Source organism: Amblyraja radiata, chromosome 26 (genome assembly GCF_010909765.2).
Source record: "Amblyraja radiata isolate CabotCenter1 chromosome 26, sAmbRad1.1.pri, whole genome shotgun sequence".
Classification (NCBI taxonomy): Eukaryota; Metazoa; Chordata; class Chondrichthyes; order Rajiformes; family Rajidae; genus Amblyraja; species Amblyraja radiata.
The window spans coordinates 20,252,184-20,270,236 of NC_045981.1; the positions used below are offsets into that span (position 1 = coordinate 20,252,184).

Sequence of the window (18,053 nt, forward strand, 5' to 3'; positions counted from 1 at the left end):
TTATTACATCCTTCCTATAGCTGGGTGACCAAAACTGCACTCAATCATTCAAGTGAAGTCTAATGCAGAAATTGTAGCATGATGATGCAATCCCTACCTATATCTTCACCACCCATCCAGATAGTGCATTCTGTATTCCAAACATCCTCTGATTGGGATAAGTTCTTCCTCAGATCCCGTCTAAATCTCTTGTGTTTACCTGAACCGATGCCCTTGGGTTTAGATATCTCTACTATGAGGAAAATGTTCCCACTATTCCCATCTATGCCACTCCATCAGGCTCCATGGAAACAAACTTATTTCTGCAATCTCTGCACACAATTGAGATGCTCCATACCAAGCAACATTTTGGTGAATCTCCTCTGCCCACTCCCTAATCACATTCTTCCCATTGTATGTTAACGAGAACTATACACACTGCTTCAGCTTTGGCCTAATCAATATTTTTATATACCATGCCATCTTTGTTCTTATATTCTAGGCCTGGTTCATAAAAGGAAGTATCCCCTAAGCCACCTTCGCTATTTTATGTACCCCTGCTGCCACCTTCAGCGATCTTGGGCTTGTATATTAAGTCCCCCACTTCCTCAAAACTCCAGTATGTATGTTCTATCCCTTATTAGTCCTCTTCAGATTGATTGTGATGTTGGGGGGGGGGGGATCACAATCACTCTGAAGGATCCTGACCCGAAACGCCATCTATCCATGTTCTCCAGAGATGGTGTCTGACCTATTGAGTTGCTCCAGTACTGTGTTTTTTGTAAACCAACATTTGCAGTTCCTAGTCTCTCTTAAAATTCCCTGCCATGGCTCTGCCTGTCCTATAAACTGCCACCATCTTCACTATCAACAGTACTGACTATTTTATGTTATCTGAAAACTTATGAATCATGCCCCCCTACATTTGTATCCATATTGTTAATGTATATAGCAAACAGGATCCAGGACCAACCCCTGTGGTGCACCCACCGTTGGTCACAGGCTTTCAATCACATTAACAACCCTCCATCATCACCCTCTGCCTCATAAACGACCATGCCAATAAACTATCCAGCATTTTGTGTCTACCTTCGATTCACCAGCATCTGCAGTTATTTCTTAAACATGCCAATTTTGGATCCAGTTTACCAACTTGCCTTGGGTCCTATGGGTTTCCAAACCTTCCATATGGGACATTGTCAAAAGCCTTACTGAAGTGCATGTAAATCACATCTACTGCACTGCCTTTAAAGGCATTTTGTTGAATATCTTTGATTAATCCCTGCTTCTCTAAATGCAGATTAATTCTATCCGTCTGATCATTTTCCACTAACCTTTCTCCGCTTGTCCCCCCCCCCCATTGAATACATTGACAAAGAAATTAAAAAATTCATACTCTATTAATAAATTTCTCCTTGCAGGGTTTGTAATAATATTTGATGCCTCTCTGTGTGATTCTTGTGTATTAAAGGGGAGTTGTTTTATTTCAGGGTCTCTCCAGAAACACCTCAGACAACATCTTTTGACTGTTTGGTGTTTGAGTCCAACTCGGTTAAAGATGCAACTGAAATTGTCTCGAGAATAGGCAAGTATCTGTGGATCTTTAAATGCAGGGGAGAGCAGTCTTTCTCCTTTACCTATTTTCCAGAGTTAAATGCACACAAAACCTGTCCTACACTTATACCCTCGTGAGACTTTGTTGTATCAAGTAGGTACCTGTGGTTAGTGCTGTGCTTCCAGTTCCTTATCACGTAAAGGTTCCTAATCCACTATTAAATGCACTTTGATGCCAAAGAGATTCTTGTTACAAGCAGTGCCATGTACTCAAAGTCTGAAGAAGTGTTTTGGCCCGAAACGTTGCCTATTTCCTTCGCTCCTTAGATGCTGCTGCACCCGCTGAGTTTCTCCAGCAATCTTGTCTGCCATGTACTCAAATGTTTGTGAGGAACTTATAGATTGCAGGGTGGGTGGCACTTCTCAATACTACCACCCCTAGGACAGATGCATAGGAACTCAAAGAGAATGCCCCTGCACAGATCATCATGATCTGGATTTGCGTTGTTCTAGTAAGGGCTTTCAAAAACTGGAACTTCTAAAATATGTTATATCTTCAGGGAGTAGGGTATGCAGTCTATCTGAAAGCTGGTCCCCCTTCCTCTGAAAATGCACGGCAACTCTTGTTCTCCACTCATGGTTACATTAATATTTATCAGCCACTGCAGAGACCATGGGGAGCAAGTCTCTCGACCCGAAACTTCGCCTATTCCTTTGCTCCATAGATGCTGCCTCGCCCGCTGAGTTTCTCCAGCATCTGCAGTTCTTTCTTGAACATGGGGAGCAAGTCCGTAGCTCCCTCAAAGACACAACACATGCATGGGGAAGTGAGAAAGGCATATTATACGGTTACCTTTATTGACAGGCATTGGTATATAAATTGGCCTGTCACATTACAGCTGTATAAAAACATTGTCTAGAACGTACATAGAATATTTTGTGCATTTCTGGTCGCCATACTAAAGGAAGGATGTGGTAGTAACAAAGAGTAAAGAGATTCACTAGGATGTTGCCTGGTATGATGTGCTGTAGTTCTAAGGAGATTGGAACATAAGGGGCGGAGGAGTGACCTAACAGAGATTTATAAAATTATGAGGACATAGAATAGTGAGAATCCATTTTTTTCCCCAGGGCACAAGAGTCTAGAAGAGGGCAGAAATTTAAAATGAGAGGAGATAAACTTAAAGGGGATCTGATGGGTGTATTTTCACCGTCTGCTGAATATATGGAACAAGCTGCCAAAGAAGGTGATGGAGACGGATATAATTACAATGTTTAAAAGGTGCTTGGACAGGTACTTCAATAAGGAGTAGAGAAGTTGGTCAATGTAGGCAAAGGAGATTAGTGAGGTTAGGTTGGCATGGATGAGATGGGCCAAAAGTTCCTGTTTGTACTGTACGACACTATGATCTTCATGTTAACTGTCTTTGATCTTTCAGCTGCAGGATTCCGAAACACTGAGTGGTTTGTGTGACCGACTCCAGGGATGACTAGTGTCAGGTGGGTACGTGGCCTTGTGACAGTTTTGTTACCTGATCTGCATGTTATTGAAGCAACTGGCCAGGTACTGTTGGAAAGGTGAAGACTTCTCCAATTCACTTCTGGATGTCGACCATCTGTTGCATTACGTCAGAGGATCCACACTCCTATATCAAGTCTAAATGCTGTCAGATAACGGCACAACTGAGGAGTGAGACATTAATACACCTGACGGGATTCCCCCTTTACAAGGGAATTTTTCATATTTCCATGGAGAAAGACGGTGATCATCTACAATTTGGTGGAATTGGTTCTCGTCCATTGGAGCACATGTTACAGTTGAACAGCTTTTCTGGGCCAAGACACTGCCCTCTTTCTCTACCTCAGAATTGTGGCCAGCTGTTTTTGCACTGCCTATTTGCACTTATTGTGAGGATTATTTGGGTTTTTTTTTTAACTAATACTTGATTTTCTTAGCCTGTTCTCAACCTATGGCTCCCCTACAAGAAAAGCAACATGTCCGAGATGCGCAGTGACACAGCCACACCTGTCAGCACTGTACCAGCCACTATTGCAGCCTAGTGTGAGCTGTTGAAAGTGGGTCCTGCTGAAGTTTCACGGCACATATTACCCCTCCCCCAAAGTGACACTTCTGCACCTTTTGTCATTGCAGATGTCTGCATGTAACATAGTGCAGAAAGTGACAATAACAAAAGGTTCCTCTGCACTCGACTGGTATAGAGCATGAAAGCAAGTAATGGAGTTTCAGTTCAATCTCATATGGAGTAACTCTAAGGATATATTGGCAGGATTGCAACAAGATTCTCGAACTACAAGGACAATTGCTTGCATCAGATTTGATGTGGAAATGGGCTCTCAAGGCAAGCTTCCATATTTAGAATGGTGGAGAAAGTTTCTCAGAATAACCCTTTTTGTTTCTTCAAACCATATGCAAATACTGTGTCTGTTAAAGGCCCTGAACAAATTTCTGATCCTGTTCGCTGTGGATTATTTCAAATCTAATTATCAGTGAACTTTCACTGGCATCTTTGGTTGATAGTGTTTAGATAATGAAAAGTCAAGAGACCTTGGGTATGCAAGTGGGAGTTATGTGTCTATATGCTAACATCCAATTTTAGGCTTGGGTCTAAATGATGAATAATGTGGTTAATAAAAACTTTATTTACATTTTCTCTTACAATTATTTAATGGTCCTGAATGCACTGTGATCACTATTTAAATGTTAAATTCACAAAACAGCATGGAAACAGGTCCTTTGCCTTACTGAGTCTGTGCCAACCTGTGATCACCCCGTCAAAATTAGACACCAGGGGCAATTTACAGAAGCCAATGAACATACAAACCTGTATTGGAGGAAACCGAGCACCTGAAGAAAACCCATGCGGTCGCAGGAAGAACTACAAACTCTATACCAACAGCACCCTCTGCAGGTCTCTGGTGCTGTGATACAACAACTCTACCACTGTGCCTCCTGAGATATAGAGCAAGCTGTGAACTGCAGGGCATTTGTGTTAAAGGTAAGCTAAATACAATTCTAGTAACAACATGGCAAGTGGTGGGAAAGACAAGACTCAAGGACATTAGAGTGGGAGTATGATGTTGTTCTGATGGCCAGTAATATCATAGATATTGTACTTCATTCAGTTGTCTGTGTAACATTTCCATATCTAAGCTTTCACAGCCAGAATTATAATTACATTAATGTCTCTATCCAAAATACAGATGTATACACCTCATCAATCCCTTTCATAATCTATCTTGTAGTCCTTTTGATCTTAAGGAAAACCTGTGACCCAGGAAAGTAATATATACACTGCCCAGACACATGGATGCAGACTAAAATTAGGTTTTTTTTAAATATGGTCTTAAAGTGTTATAACTAGGCTTTATTACCCTTGGATGTTGTTTTTGTAAGCCAATCCTACTCTAAAAAATAAAAATGTAAATAGTCTCACTAAGAATAAACACTAGTCCCACCTGCCCTCTATAAAAGTGGGCAGATGTGACGAGGCTAGTTAAGATGAGGGCTCCAGTTCCATTCTCTATGAATCTTAACTTGCTCAACTTATTCATTATTTCACCAGCTTGCTCTGTCATTTAACAGCTTTCTCACTTTCCCAGCAGCTGTGGATAGTGTATAGCTGATAAATATCTTGGTATTTGCAACTTCTCAAATACCTTTTGTAAATCTCGATGTATCACTATTTTCTTTAGCTTCCCTGTAGCAGCAGTCTTAATAAAACACTAAATGTATTAAACATCCTCTTTATTATAAAATCACAAATATTACTAACAATTTGTCTGAGAAAGGATACATCTTCTGGTCCATAATGCATCTTCCCCCTCTTTAAAATGGCAGCACGTAACACTGCTGTTAAATCTGATGGGACCACGAGTAATGCTTCCACCTCCTAGAACTTCATGTAATTTAGGTCCATTTGATTTGATTTAGGTCAGCTTTAATTTCTACAAAATGATTTTTTTTCAGTTCTCTGTGGGATAATTTGATCTGTTATTGCAGAATAGTGCTTGAACAATACATTTATGTATTTGCATGTTTTTAACTCTAATAGGAAAGTAATGGTGGGTCTTTAATTTAAGTTTCTCTTTAAGTGAAGTTGCAAGCAGCTATTTTGGGTTGTCAGCATTTCAACTCATTGTGGATAATAGGATGGAGATTGTGGTTAATTGAAGGTAATAATGGAAAGAAACCCTCTCATGGATTTTTTTTCTACCACCCTTAGTGTCAGCACAAGATTAATCCATTTGCCTTTCGCACCAATTTATGCACAGCATGGCTGCCAAATGATTGCAAAACTAAAAGCAAGAATCATTTGTACTCCACCTAGTGGATCATTTAATGTGGTGCTCCATTTTGTGTCACTTCCAGCTGTGTAAAAATAGAAAATTCCATTGAGCCAAGAAGACGTCTGAAACATTAATATAGCTTTGCCTCATCAAGGCTGACCAACCAGAGTTCCTGCAGGGGTTTGGAATATTACAGTACATTAACTGGATCTTTAACTTCACCCAAAAGTTACCTTTGTAGCTCACCCTGATATTGATTTGATATAATTCACCACTGTATGGTCATGCTAAATGGCTCAATTATACATCTTGCCTCACTGGAATCTCAAATTCACAAGCTCCAACCACTTCAAATCTTCCTCCTTGCTGGACACAAAATTCAGTCAGTCACTGTACTGTGCTAATAGCATCCGCCCTCATGCAAGATGCATATTAGAAGCTTGGCATTTCATCCCATGCAACATATAAATGGCCCACTAGAATGGTTTCTGTGACAACCACTTTTGCCATACTTTAACTCTACAAGTAGCTTACTTTAAAGAATGATATTTATTAACTATGATTATGATTTTTTGCATTTATTTCAGTTGGCTATGCTGCATCATTAGCATTTAAGAATTAAAAGAACAAGTTTCCATAGTGTAACAAAGCTAATTGACCTTTACTCATCAGCACTCAAATCAAACAACCTGTCTTTGGGTTTAAAACATGGGGTGCCATCGCAACACCATAGAAACAAATCAAGCACTCGGTATAAATGAGGCATCTGCTACATAAGCAGTTTGTAGCAGGGTGATTTATCAATGTGGCTCAACTGAGCAGTCTGACAAATTCAAATCTGAGCCATGCCTAATGTATGAGCACTGCTGCAGACTGGAGATTGAGCACTGCTGCAGACTGGAGATTGAGCACTGAAATAGCTAACCCAAATTCTGTATAGTTTGCAGATTACTGCATTTATTGCATTTGAAAATACAGTACATTCTGTAACAATTACAGTAGTATTACAAGAAATTTAGTTCGTACTTTAATGCAGTATTTACAAGTTTACCAGCTTCTGTTTTGTAGCACAGCAGTGATCCTTTGCCAAAAGGACTCCAATTTTAGGTGAAATCAAGTCCACGACAACCACTCCAAGCCTTTGAGGCTAGCAACACTAATAGCCCCAGTAGCACCAAACTATGCACTATTTGCACAGGAATCTATAGTATGTCCCTATTGGCAAGGGACAAAAAACAAACAGCTCCATACCTTTGAGGATAAGATCCAAATGTTACTTTTTACTGAGCAGACAAATAGGTAACATCACTGAATGCCACAGTAGAAAACCTTTCTGACAGTTCCACTAGGCAATACGAGTGACCTCCGCACTTCTTTCTCGCCCAATTTAATAACCCGGCTAAGGATCAGTGTGGACTGGCATTACCCTGGTAAAGATCTCAAACAGAATGGCATCTCCTTTTTGGTCTTATCCATAGTAGATGGCCTAGATAAATATCCTCAGGCTGTGGAGGCCCAAGTTGCATCCAACCCACAGTGGCCAATACAAGTGAATCTCTAATACTAGCAATATTACTTCCTTTACACCAAGATGAAGAAGAAACTCTTAAGACAAGAGTGCTGTTGGAAGCAGTGTCAGGAGGGCTGCAACCCCATCTTTACAGTCTGGGCATGGGGAAATTCTACAAAGCATCTTGAATCACTTGGCAAATAACCAAAGACACTACTTGCATCAAGCGCAATGTCAGCATCCTGGTCACTAAATGCATACTATTCCAATCGGCAAGAGATGGGATGTTGTTTTAGGACTAAAACACTAGTGGGGAGAGCAAAATAATTTGTGCAACTAATTCCAAATGTAAAATTGCCCCAATCTGGGCAAGTGAACCCCATGTCATTAAGGAGCAACACTGCACTGCTTCCAACAAAGTTTGCAGAATGGCATTCACCTAAACATTGTTAATTCACAGGCTACTAAAGAATTCAAACTAGCCCTTATCTACATTTTCCCCCAATGTAAACCACTTGTTTGCACGAGAACAAATAGCAACACATGCGAGTCCATTAACAATTTAATAAAAGATGAATTAACTTCCCCTCCCCAAAACAGATAACATGAAAAACAATGCATAAATAGGTACATAGCTGCCAAGCCGTACACTCCAGCTTGATGTACAAAATATCAATGTAATTTACTTGGTGTAGGACCACAATTCCTCCTGAGTTACCAATGGAATGAATTTAGGAAGTATTTTCCCAGTACATTCCCTTCAGTTGACTAATATAAAATGCTCTAGGAAACAGTCTAATAGAAAACCCAAGTATAATATAAAATAAAAACTTAACTCAAGTGCTTGAAGAGCAATGGGCATTTCCCACTTGCACCTCATGCAAATGACAAGTGGACATTGATCTGTTCCAATTCCAATTCAGTTAGTTGAGATTTATTTTTTATTTTCTTCCAAAATAATAGCAAGGGCTCCCAAACCAGCTTAACCCCTCCCCCCCACCCTATTAAACTTTAGAAAATTGAATAAAAACAGCAAATACCACATATTCCATTTGCACATATCACTCCTTAAAAGTTCGTATCCTGACAATCCCATCTGTAAATCCTGCAATATTAAAAAAAGGTCCCACAGTCCATTGTGATAGAATGAGTTTGCTTCAATTAAGCTCTTTCTCCACGTATCCTGCGAGCCAACTGAATATCCTTTGGCATGATGGTAACTCGCTTGGCGTGGATGGCACACAGATTTGTATCTTCAAAGAGACCAACCAAGTATGCCTCACTTGCCTCCTATAGAAAAGAAAGGCACATGTTTCAAAAGGCACATGATCTTCCAACTTAACTTAGCATTAGAAAATAAAATGTCAATGCTGAATTTGCCATTCTTTAATATTATGTTCAATGTGTGCAAAAAGTAATGACCAAGATTACAAAGCAACTTCATTGGAAAAAAATCAACCAGTCACTTACATTATCCACGTTTATTCTGGTCACACCTTTGTGTTTGGACATTTAGATGTAAAACTTGCTGTGCACATTATGAGAAATAAATTCTGCCCTGCTCACTAATCATTCCTAGAGATGACATTTATTTATTATTTTTTTAAAGTGACTGAATTCCCCTATCAGCTTTCTTCACTGTTCCCAAATTCTCACTCCTTATTTGGAGAAATAACCTCCCCGCTAGTTGCTCAGCTCATGGATATACTATCAGGGCAGTCACGGTGGCACAGCGGTAGAGTTGCTGCCTTACAGCAAAATGCAGCGCCAGAGACCCGGGTTTGATCCCGACTACGGGTGTACTGTCTGTATGGAGTTTGTACGTTCTCCCCGTGAGTTTTCTCCGATATCTTCAGTTTCCTCCCACACTCCAAAGACGTACAGGTTAATTGGCTTGATAAAAATGTAAAATTGTCCAAGTTGGCGATATGCAGAATACTGCCCTGCCGACTACAAAATTCAGACGGTATCAGCCATCTTTATTTCACAATATGTGCCCTTCCAATCTCACTGCCATAAGCCGACATCATTGATTAACTTGATGTGGAAATATGATCATTAATATGGTAAAAGTGGAAACCTGGAAATAATGGCATCAATACAAAAGCCATCTGTACACAGGCCCTTATGGGCATGGTGAAGCAATCAAAGTCATACAAACTGTACCTGTAATGCACCAATCGCAGCACTCTGGAACCTCAGATCAGTCTTGAAATCTTGAGCAATCTCACGCACCAGACGTTGGAAGGGCAGTTTACGAATCAGCAATTCTGTGGATTTCTGGTATCGCCTAATTTCTCTCAGAGCAACTGTGCCAGGTCTGAAAAAGCCAATAACTCAATTATTGAATTAGCACGATTTCCAACCGAGCAGTCAACTTGAAAAAAATAAGGGCCAACGAACTTGCAAAGCATCTGCATTTATACAATTAAACAAAACAATCTCAGTCAAAATGTTGGTCGTTTTAACACATCAATATAAGGCAGCCTTTACCAGCAATAATTAAGCCTGACGACATTGACAATAATGTGTCCTTAACCTTCCGGTAAATGTCAACATTTCCGATCAGGTCCATCAAGCTGAACGTCAACTGCCAGGCTTGTGGGGCTTTCCAAATGTTGACATCCAGTTGAGGCACAAGCGGGCAAAACACTGTCAGAGTGTACGGCAGGTGCCACATGTCAACCTCGCCCCTCGGGAGACTGAATATTAGAAAAACATCGAGAGAACGCCGGCATGTGGCCCCCCCGTAGGACGATGAGGGACTCCGTTACCTGTAGCGATGGGGCTTCTTCACTCCACCAGTAGACGGGGCGCTCTTCCTCGCCGCCTTGGTCGCCAGCTGTTTCCTGGGCGCCTTGCCTCCTGTGGACTTGCGGGCAGTCTGCTTTGTTCGGGCCATCCTGCGTCAGGCTGGGGGCGAGAGAGGAAGCAGTCAGTTAACGGCCAGCCTTGCGTGCGGCGATGCCGTGCGGGAGGGGGCGGAACTGGCGGTCAGGGGAAGAACGATCCGGAGAAGTTAGGCCACACACCCACTGTTCCCTCCTTAACCGAGCCCACTCGCCGTTACCTCTACCCCAAGTGAGCTCTACCGAACAAAAGCTTCAGCGCTGCCGCCGGCCCCGACCAGACCAGGCCCGCCATTTTGTGCCGAGCGGCGCGGCCCTCACCCCGCTCCAACTCCCACCCAACCATAACCTCCCCGCCGATAGTAACCACGAAAAAAGACAGGCGGCAGGAATATCACGGGCACATGGCGGGTTGTCGGTCGAGGAGCTAGGAGGCGGCCTGTCCCGGCGATTTAATTACCTTCGAGCAGTACTCCTCCCCGTCACCGTCAATCACCAGACTGGGCCAGCCGCCGCCGACACCGCCATTTATACCTGTGACGTGTCGGCGAGCTGACGTCACCCTCGCCCACACCACCTCCCCGGGGACCGAGCCGGCTCTGATTGGATACTTATCCTGCTTCTGATTGGCCTTTAAACTCGCTTCACCATAGGTCCATTGTCTCAGAACGAACCAATCGTTTATAAGCGAAATAGTGCGTTTTGATTGGCTTATATTAAGGCACATTTCGATCCTCCGCCTGGCACCAAGGTCTGGCTGTCAGAATGAAGAGAGGCACAGAGCAGCAGTTTGCAGCCTCCTGGCCTCTGGAAAGGTCAGCCAATTGTGATTCTTAGAGGGTGAGAGCAACACGTTTAGATCTAAAAGTACAGCCTGGGTTTGCACAGTAGAAATAAACATAACAAGAAGGGTCTCGACCCGAAACGTCACCCATTCCTTCTCTCCAGAGATGCTACCTGTCCCGCTGTCCCAGCATTTTGTGTCGATAACAAGAAATAACTTGTGCATGTCTTTATTTCAATGTACTAAATAGTCTTTTCCCCAGTGCTTCCATTGTACCACCATGTATTTCCGCTGACTGGTTAGCATGCAACAAAATGTTTCACTATACCTTGGTACCAGTGACAATAAACTAAATATAAACTTAATCCCAGTGCTCCCACAGTGACACCTTGTATAATCCCAGGAATCCCACTGCCCGGCCCTACCTTTATAATCCCACTGCGTCCACAATTCAGCACCCACCATGCATATTCCCACAGCCCAGCACCCCACCCTGTTATTCCCACTTGTCAAACAGGCCACAGCAGATAAACAGGCCCTTCAACCACCGAGTCCATGCCAACTATCAAGCATCTAATGACAGATGCTTCGACACTGTCCTAATATTTTGCTACCACCCCACATTCTGACCATCACCCCCAAATTCTATCATTCGTCTATGCACAAGGGGCAATTTACAGCGATCATTCAACCTATAACCTGCACGGGATGTGGGAAGAAATGGGAACACTCGGGAGAAACCCATGCAGTCACAGCGAGAACGTACAGACTCCACACAATCAGCACCAGAGGTCAGGATCGGAGCAGGGAGGCAGTGGCTCTACCAGATGTATTACAGTGCTGTCCCATACACAGATGCACTACAATGACACTTCTCGATATGAATGATTATTAAACACTGGTTACAAGCAGGTGGTGTGAAAACTGCCCAGCCTTTATGGAAATGTCCTTCCGCTGGTGTCCTTACGGTTTAAAAGGAGGCTTGCTTCACAAGTCTATTAGCAAACATTATCTCCCTGTATGTGTGAGCCACACATGAAGACACTGTGGCATGTAACAAAAAACTAGACAAAGTGGGGTGGTTTAGGATGAGCTCCAGATGCCCAAAAAGCATTTTGCTGGCTGCAGGATTTTGCCAATGTATTTCCATCACAGACCTTGTATCTCGAGGGTAGACACAGCACAATTTAGAGTGTAGCCGTCTTCACACCATTCCATGGTAGGGAGGATTCAAGGTTATCTGTACAGCTCTGACATGGCAGCAGAGGTACCTAGAGCAATGGTATATTTGGAGACCATCATGTCAGTAGCAGTTCTTTGAATGACCTCATCTGGTTTCACTCCCCTCTGCAAATTTTCCACTTCCAGTATTTATCCAATTTCATTTTACAGATTCCTGTTGCTCTGTTTCCACCAACCCAGCAGCAGGCAGTGTCATTCACTTTCCCATCAAATGGCTCCCTCCACAGCTCTGAAGAGTCAAAGTGCTGCGTTTTCACCAACCATGTTACAAAACATAAATCCACGTTACCCAACTTCTAGCTATGCACAGCATCGCAATCCAAGGATGCTTCTGCAACCAGGCATAGAGTCACAGCTTGGAGAGCAGCCACAAGCTTCACCACGTCACTGAACCTCAAGTTTTCAGCAGCTTTTTAATAAAGGGACAAAGGATGAGTGGAGCTTTGTGTGTGAGCAAATTCGACTTGACTTGATTTGAATTCTAGAGCTTGGTGCCTCAGCAGCCAGTAGTAAAACGTTCCAAGGACTGGGACAAAGTGTTTCACTACCTCGGTGCAGGCGACAACCATAAACCATTGCCCAGGAAAGAAGCCAAGTTGTGGAGTAGCTCAGTGGGCCAGGCAGCATCTCTGGAGGACATGGATAGGTGATGTTTTGGGTTTGGACTCTACTTCAGACATTGCGGGGATGTGGAGGAAAAGAAAGCTAGAGGGGTTTATGAGAATAGCAATATTGGGTGGATATTTGTCACGGGTTATGTGGCAAAAGGGGCAGCATTAACAGGTGATCAATGGTTGGTGCAGACTCGTTGGGCTGAAGAGCCTGCTTCCATTCTGTATCTTTCAATCAATTAATTCATTGGTTTGGCTGCACTTGGAATATTATGTGCGTTGCGGTGCTACAGGAAGAATGGTGTAGAAAACATTCACAAGCATGTTCCCTGGACTGGAGTTATAAGGAGTGACTGGACAGGCTGGACGATTTTCCCTTGAGTGGAGGAGGCTGAGGGGTGACCTTATAAAGGTTTATAAAATGAAACAATACATAAGGTTGATCACAGTCTTTTTCCCAGGATAGGGGAGTCTAAAGCTAGAGGGCACAGGTTTTAGATGAGAGGGGAAATATTTCAATGAGATCTGAGGGGCAACATTTTCCACACAGAGGGTGTGGGCATCTGGAATGCACTGCTAGAGGAAACTAGAGGTGGGTATCATGTGTAAAATACATTTGGACAGATACATGGATAGGAAAGGTTTAGAGGAACACGAGACAAACTCAGGCAAATGGGATTAGTGTAGGTAGGCATCTTGGTCGGTATGGACGAGTTGGTCCAAAGATTCAGTTTTCATGCTGCATAATGGCCTACTCCTGCACCTATTGTCTATTGCCTATAACTTTATGAATCTATGAATCTCTCAGTTTTACCCCAAATATCCATATCTGGATATCAGAAAAAGGACAGTGAAGCTTCAATAATCCAGCACCCTCGGGGCTTTGAAGGTGCCAGACTGGAAGGTTTTAGACAATAGACAATAGTTGAGGAGTAAGTCATTCGGCCCTTCGATCCAGCACCGCCAATCACTGTGATCATGGCTGATCATCCGCAATCAGTACCCCGTTCCTGCCTTCTCCCCATATCCCTTGACTGCTATCATTAAGAGCTCTATCTAACTCTCTCTTGAAAGCATCCAGAGAATTGGTCTCCACTGCCCTCTGAGGCAGAGAATCCCACAGATTCACAACTCCCTGGGTGAAAAAGGTTTTCCTCAACTCCGTTCTACATGGCCTACACCTTTATTCGTAAACTGTGGCCCCTGGTTCTGGACTAATGGATACGACTCTCATTATACACACAAACACATCTTTAGTTGATGTTTTTTAAGATGTCACCCACACCACCAGTAAAATGAATTTTCCTGTGAATGAGTTGAGAATAAAAGGAGCAGAAAAGAAGCTGCTGGAGGAACACAACAGGACAGGCAGCATCTGTGGAGGCAAAGGGATGGTCGTGTATCAGGTAAAGACCCTGTATCAGGATGCTGACTGAGCCGCTGAGTTACTCCAGCAGATTGTTTCTCGCTCCAGATTCCAGCATCTGCAGTCTCTTGTGTCTCGAGATTAAAGAGAGGGTAAAGAAAAGGAAACTGGACCCTGGTGAGATAAATGGAGCACAGGAGTAAATTGGGCGAGTAGATTCCAAAGCATGAGGATTTCCAAATGCTAGGATAGTGGATCATTGGCGATACTACAATGACACATATTGATGCACCTATTACACATGCATCACACCCAACACTTTTGAAGTCAGCCGCCTGCCACTTGTGCGGGCTGGAAGAGTCTGTGTACCACGTGTACATGGAGTGTGTGAGGCTGCAGCCACTGTTTCAGTACCTAAAGGGGCTGCTCCTTGCCTTCTGGCTGCATTTTTCACCCACCATCCTCATCTTTGGACACCCTGTGCGTAGGGGAGAGGGTAGGGCTGAAGATGTCCTGGTTGGGTTGCTCCTGGGCCTGGCCAAGCTGGCCATCCGCGAGTCAAGGTGCCAGACGGTGGAGGGCTCTACCCGAGCCGGCCGCCTGCCCCTTTTCCGGGGACACGTCCGTGCCCGGGTGCGGATGGAAAGGGAATACGCCCTGTCTACGGGCACCCTGAGGGAGCTCCGCGACCGCTGGGCACCGAGGGGGGTTGAATGTATCCTGGACAAGGATTGCAATATAGTTGTTTAGCAGTTGCTTAGCATATTTGTTTCGTCTTGTATTATGATGCTGTTTTGTTTTATTGTATTGTAAATACTATTTTAATATTTGGATAAATATTTTTGATTAAAAAAACAAAACAAAAAAAAACACTTTTGAAGTGTAATAACTTGTAGTTCAACAAATGTAGCCTCCAATTTACACACACCAAGGTTCAGTTAAGTTCATAAGTTATTGGAACAGAATTAGGCTATTGGGCCCCATCAAATCTACTCTGCCATTCAATCATGGCTGATCTATCCTTTCCTCTCAACCCCATTCTCCTGCTTCTCTCTAACACTTAACACCCTTACTAATCAATCTGTCAATCTCTGCCTTAAAAATATCATTGACAGCCTCCACAGCCTTCTGTGGCAATGAATTCCACAGATTCACCACCCTCTGACTAAAGAAATTCCTCCTCATCTTCTTTCTAAAGGTACATCCGTTTATACTGAGGCTATGGCCGCTGGTCCTAGACTCTCCCACCAGTGGAAGCATCCTCTCCACATCCACTCTATCCAGGCAACAATGTAATAAAGACAGTGATCTGTTTTGACGCGTTTATTGGAGGAGAATTATTGGTCAGAACAGTGGGACAACTCCAAAGTTCTTATTCAGCTATTGTTTGGCACCTATGGCATTTTACATTAATGTTGGTGTCACTGGCAGGGCAGAGCCTTCATTCACCTGAGGTGACTGGAAAATTGAAGTTGGTGCCCAACCTGGGCAGCGCTGGTACTGTACAATGTCTGGTGCAAATAGCTGCAGAACAATTAATGCTGAACCCGAACACAAACTTTACTTATATTAAATAAAATGCTAAAACACACACATATAACCTGATCTAATCTATCTTGCTGTTTTAACTGGTTGGAATTAAAATACATAACAACACACAGTGGGCTTGCGATCAGCTGAAGGAAATAATCTCTGTGTCGAATCTATTGGAAATCCTGTGGCTACAAAAGCAAGAGTGTGATAACCAACCGTGGGCCTGTAGGCAGCTGAAGGTGAGCATGTTGAAGAGTCACTGTAACCTTAGGGCCACCACTGTAATGTGTGTGCATTCTCTATCCCTCGTCAGCTTCACCAGCAGCTTGAGGTGAAGGTAGGACCCAGTCACCACACACTGGGAATAAATGACTGTCAGACGGGGCGTTTGTCCGTGGGCATGCTGTCCTTCAGTGCCTAAAAGTTTGCTCTTGTGGATCCCATCCAGTGTCGGTGCGTCCTCCCGAGGCTGTGGCCACTTCTACGTCTCCTTCGACTTCCTTTCCCGTTGTTTTCGGATTTTAATGAAAGCCTGAGCATCTCGGTCTCCTTTCCGTGCCTCTAACAACTTCAGTATATCGTATTCTGCCAAGAAAGTAGAAGCCTGTGGTGATTCTTCTTAGTTAATAAATTATTACAATTAATATTGGCATTGGGTTGTATTCTAGTCTCTCCCACCCTCGTTAAACCTGTAGATAAGGTTGTTTCTTGGGCACAGTTCCATCAGACCTATAAAACAAGCCTCAACTGCAATCAGCCCTCGGAGCATTAGATGGAGTAGTGCAAAGTCCAATTTATTCATTAGTTCAACCATGTTGTTTCAGTTTCACCACAGTTTGATTGGAATTTTACTGTGACATAGCGGGTCCCATTTGTTGCATTTGGCCCATATCTTTCTAAGAGCTTCCTTATATATTTGTCCAGATGTCTTGTAAAATTCAAATATGTATCTACTTCTATAGCGTCCTCTGTCAGCTCACTCCAGATACAGACTAGCTCTGAGTGAAATGGTTGCCCGAGAGGACCCTCTTAAATCTCTTCCTACATTGTCATCCTTTGACCCAATCCCTTGAGAGATTGGATAGGCTGGGACTTTTTGCTTTCATAAGATCGTAAGTGATAGGAGCAGAGTTAGGCCATTTGGCCCATCAAGTCTACTCCGCCATTCAATCACGGCTGATCTATCTCTCCCTCCTAACCCCATTCTCCTGCCTTCTCCCCATAATCTCTGACACCTCCTTTCAAGCATAGGAAGCTGTGGGATGACCTTATTAAGGTGCATAGGAGCATGAGGGGCATGAATAATGTGAATGCTCACAGCCTTTTTCTCTGGGTAGGGATTCAAATTCTCTGGAGGGCATAGGTTTAAGGTGAGAAGGGAGAGATTTGAGAGGGTCCTCAGACAACCTTCTGACACCATCGTCCATATCTGGGGATAGTCCATATCTGTAGATAGTCCATATCTGGCGTAAACTCTCAGGGGAAGCTATAGAAGCAGATGTAATTTTGACATTTAAAAGACATCTGGATAAATATACAGTGTGTTTAAGAAGGCCTTAGAAGGATATGGGCTAATTGCAGGCAAATGGGATGTGGAAGAGAGATGGAATCAACAACCACAAGAATGCCCGGAGGATCTGCAGGAGAGTTTGTTCTCACCTTTAGGTTTTGGGTGGCCAAGAGTCAGTCGTGTCTGAGGTACCCTGGTGTTGGTGAGGGCTTCCTCTGTGCTGTCCAGTCCTGGGATGTCATCTAGGGGGAGGTAGGCCTCCCCTTCCAGGTCATCACTCACCAGGGTATCGTGGTCAAATACAGTGAACAGCACGCAGGCTCCTTCACTCCGACACTGCTCTGGAGTAACATTACTGGAGGGAAAATACACCAAAAATATCAATGGTCACCCCTCAGCTCACACACAGCGGGAAAACTTTACACATTCTGCACACAGGACAGTGCAGCACAGGAGCAGACCCTCGACCCACCATTTCTATGCTGACCTTGATGCCAAATTAAACTAATCCTATTTGCCTGCACATGGTCTATATTCCTCCATTCCCTGCCTGTTCATGTTCCTGTCTAAATGCCTCTTAAATATTGCTACCTTATTTGTGTCTGCCACCTCTCCTGGCAGCACATTCCAGGCGCCTACCATTCTCCTTATAAAATAAATTGCCTTGTAAATCTTCAAACCTCCCCTCTCACATTAAACCGATCCCCCCCTAGTATTTGACATTTCCAGCTTGGGGGAAAAGACGGACTACCCACCCTCTCTGTGCCTCTCACATTTTTATAAACCTCCATCCAGTCACCCCTCAAC

At 43.4% G+C, this 18,053-nt stretch overlaps 3 protein-coding genes across 4 annotated transcripts in view; 1 reads left to right on the top strand and 2 right to left on the bottom strand.

Moving 5' to 3' along the window:
- The window catches only part of LOC116988012, a 33,518-nt gene extending 28,706 nt beyond the window's left edge, over nucleotides 1-4,812 (top strand). For both annotated transcript variants that reach the window (XM_033044412.1, XM_033044413.1), the window contains 2 exons: nucleotides 1,470-1,564; nucleotides 2,973-4,812. In XM_033044412.1, the coding sequence (XP_032900303.1) occupies nucleotides 1,470-1,564; nucleotides 2,973-3,007 (130 nt within the window). In that variant the 3' untranslated portion in view covers nucleotides 3,008-4,812. The remainder of the gene's footprint in view (nucleotides 1-1,469; nucleotides 1,565-2,972) is intronic.
- Nucleotides 4,813-6,771: 1,959 nt separating this feature from the next.
- On the bottom strand, nucleotides 6,772-10,746 carry LOC116988013 (histone H3.3A). The gene is made up of 4 exons (XM_033044414.1): nucleotides 10,661-10,746; nucleotides 10,126-10,264; nucleotides 9,518-9,671; nucleotides 6,772-8,641 (listed from the first exon to the last, which is right to left on the bottom strand). The coding sequence occupies exons 2-4, from the start codon at nucleotides 10,251-10,253 to the stop codon at nucleotides 8,513-8,515; spliced, it is 411 nt and encodes a 136-aa protein (XP_032900305.1). The 5' UTR covers nucleotides 10,254-10,264; nucleotides 10,661-10,746; the 3' UTR covers nucleotides 6,772-8,512.
- A 4,765-nt stretch (nucleotides 10,747-15,511) lies between these two features.
- Nucleotides 15,512-18,053, bottom strand: part of unc13d (unc-13 homolog D) — a 75,101-nt gene continuing 72,559 nt past the window's right edge. Inside the window, exons 31-32 of the mRNA XM_033044415.1 lie at nucleotides 17,396-17,601; nucleotides 15,512-16,321 (exon numbers count right to left, since the gene is read on the bottom strand). Of these exons, the coding sequence (XP_032900306.1) occupies nucleotides 16,218-16,321; nucleotides 17,396-17,601 (310 nt within the window). The 3' untranslated portion in view covers nucleotides 15,512-16,217. The remainder of the gene's footprint in view (nucleotides 16,322-17,395; nucleotides 17,602-18,053) is intronic.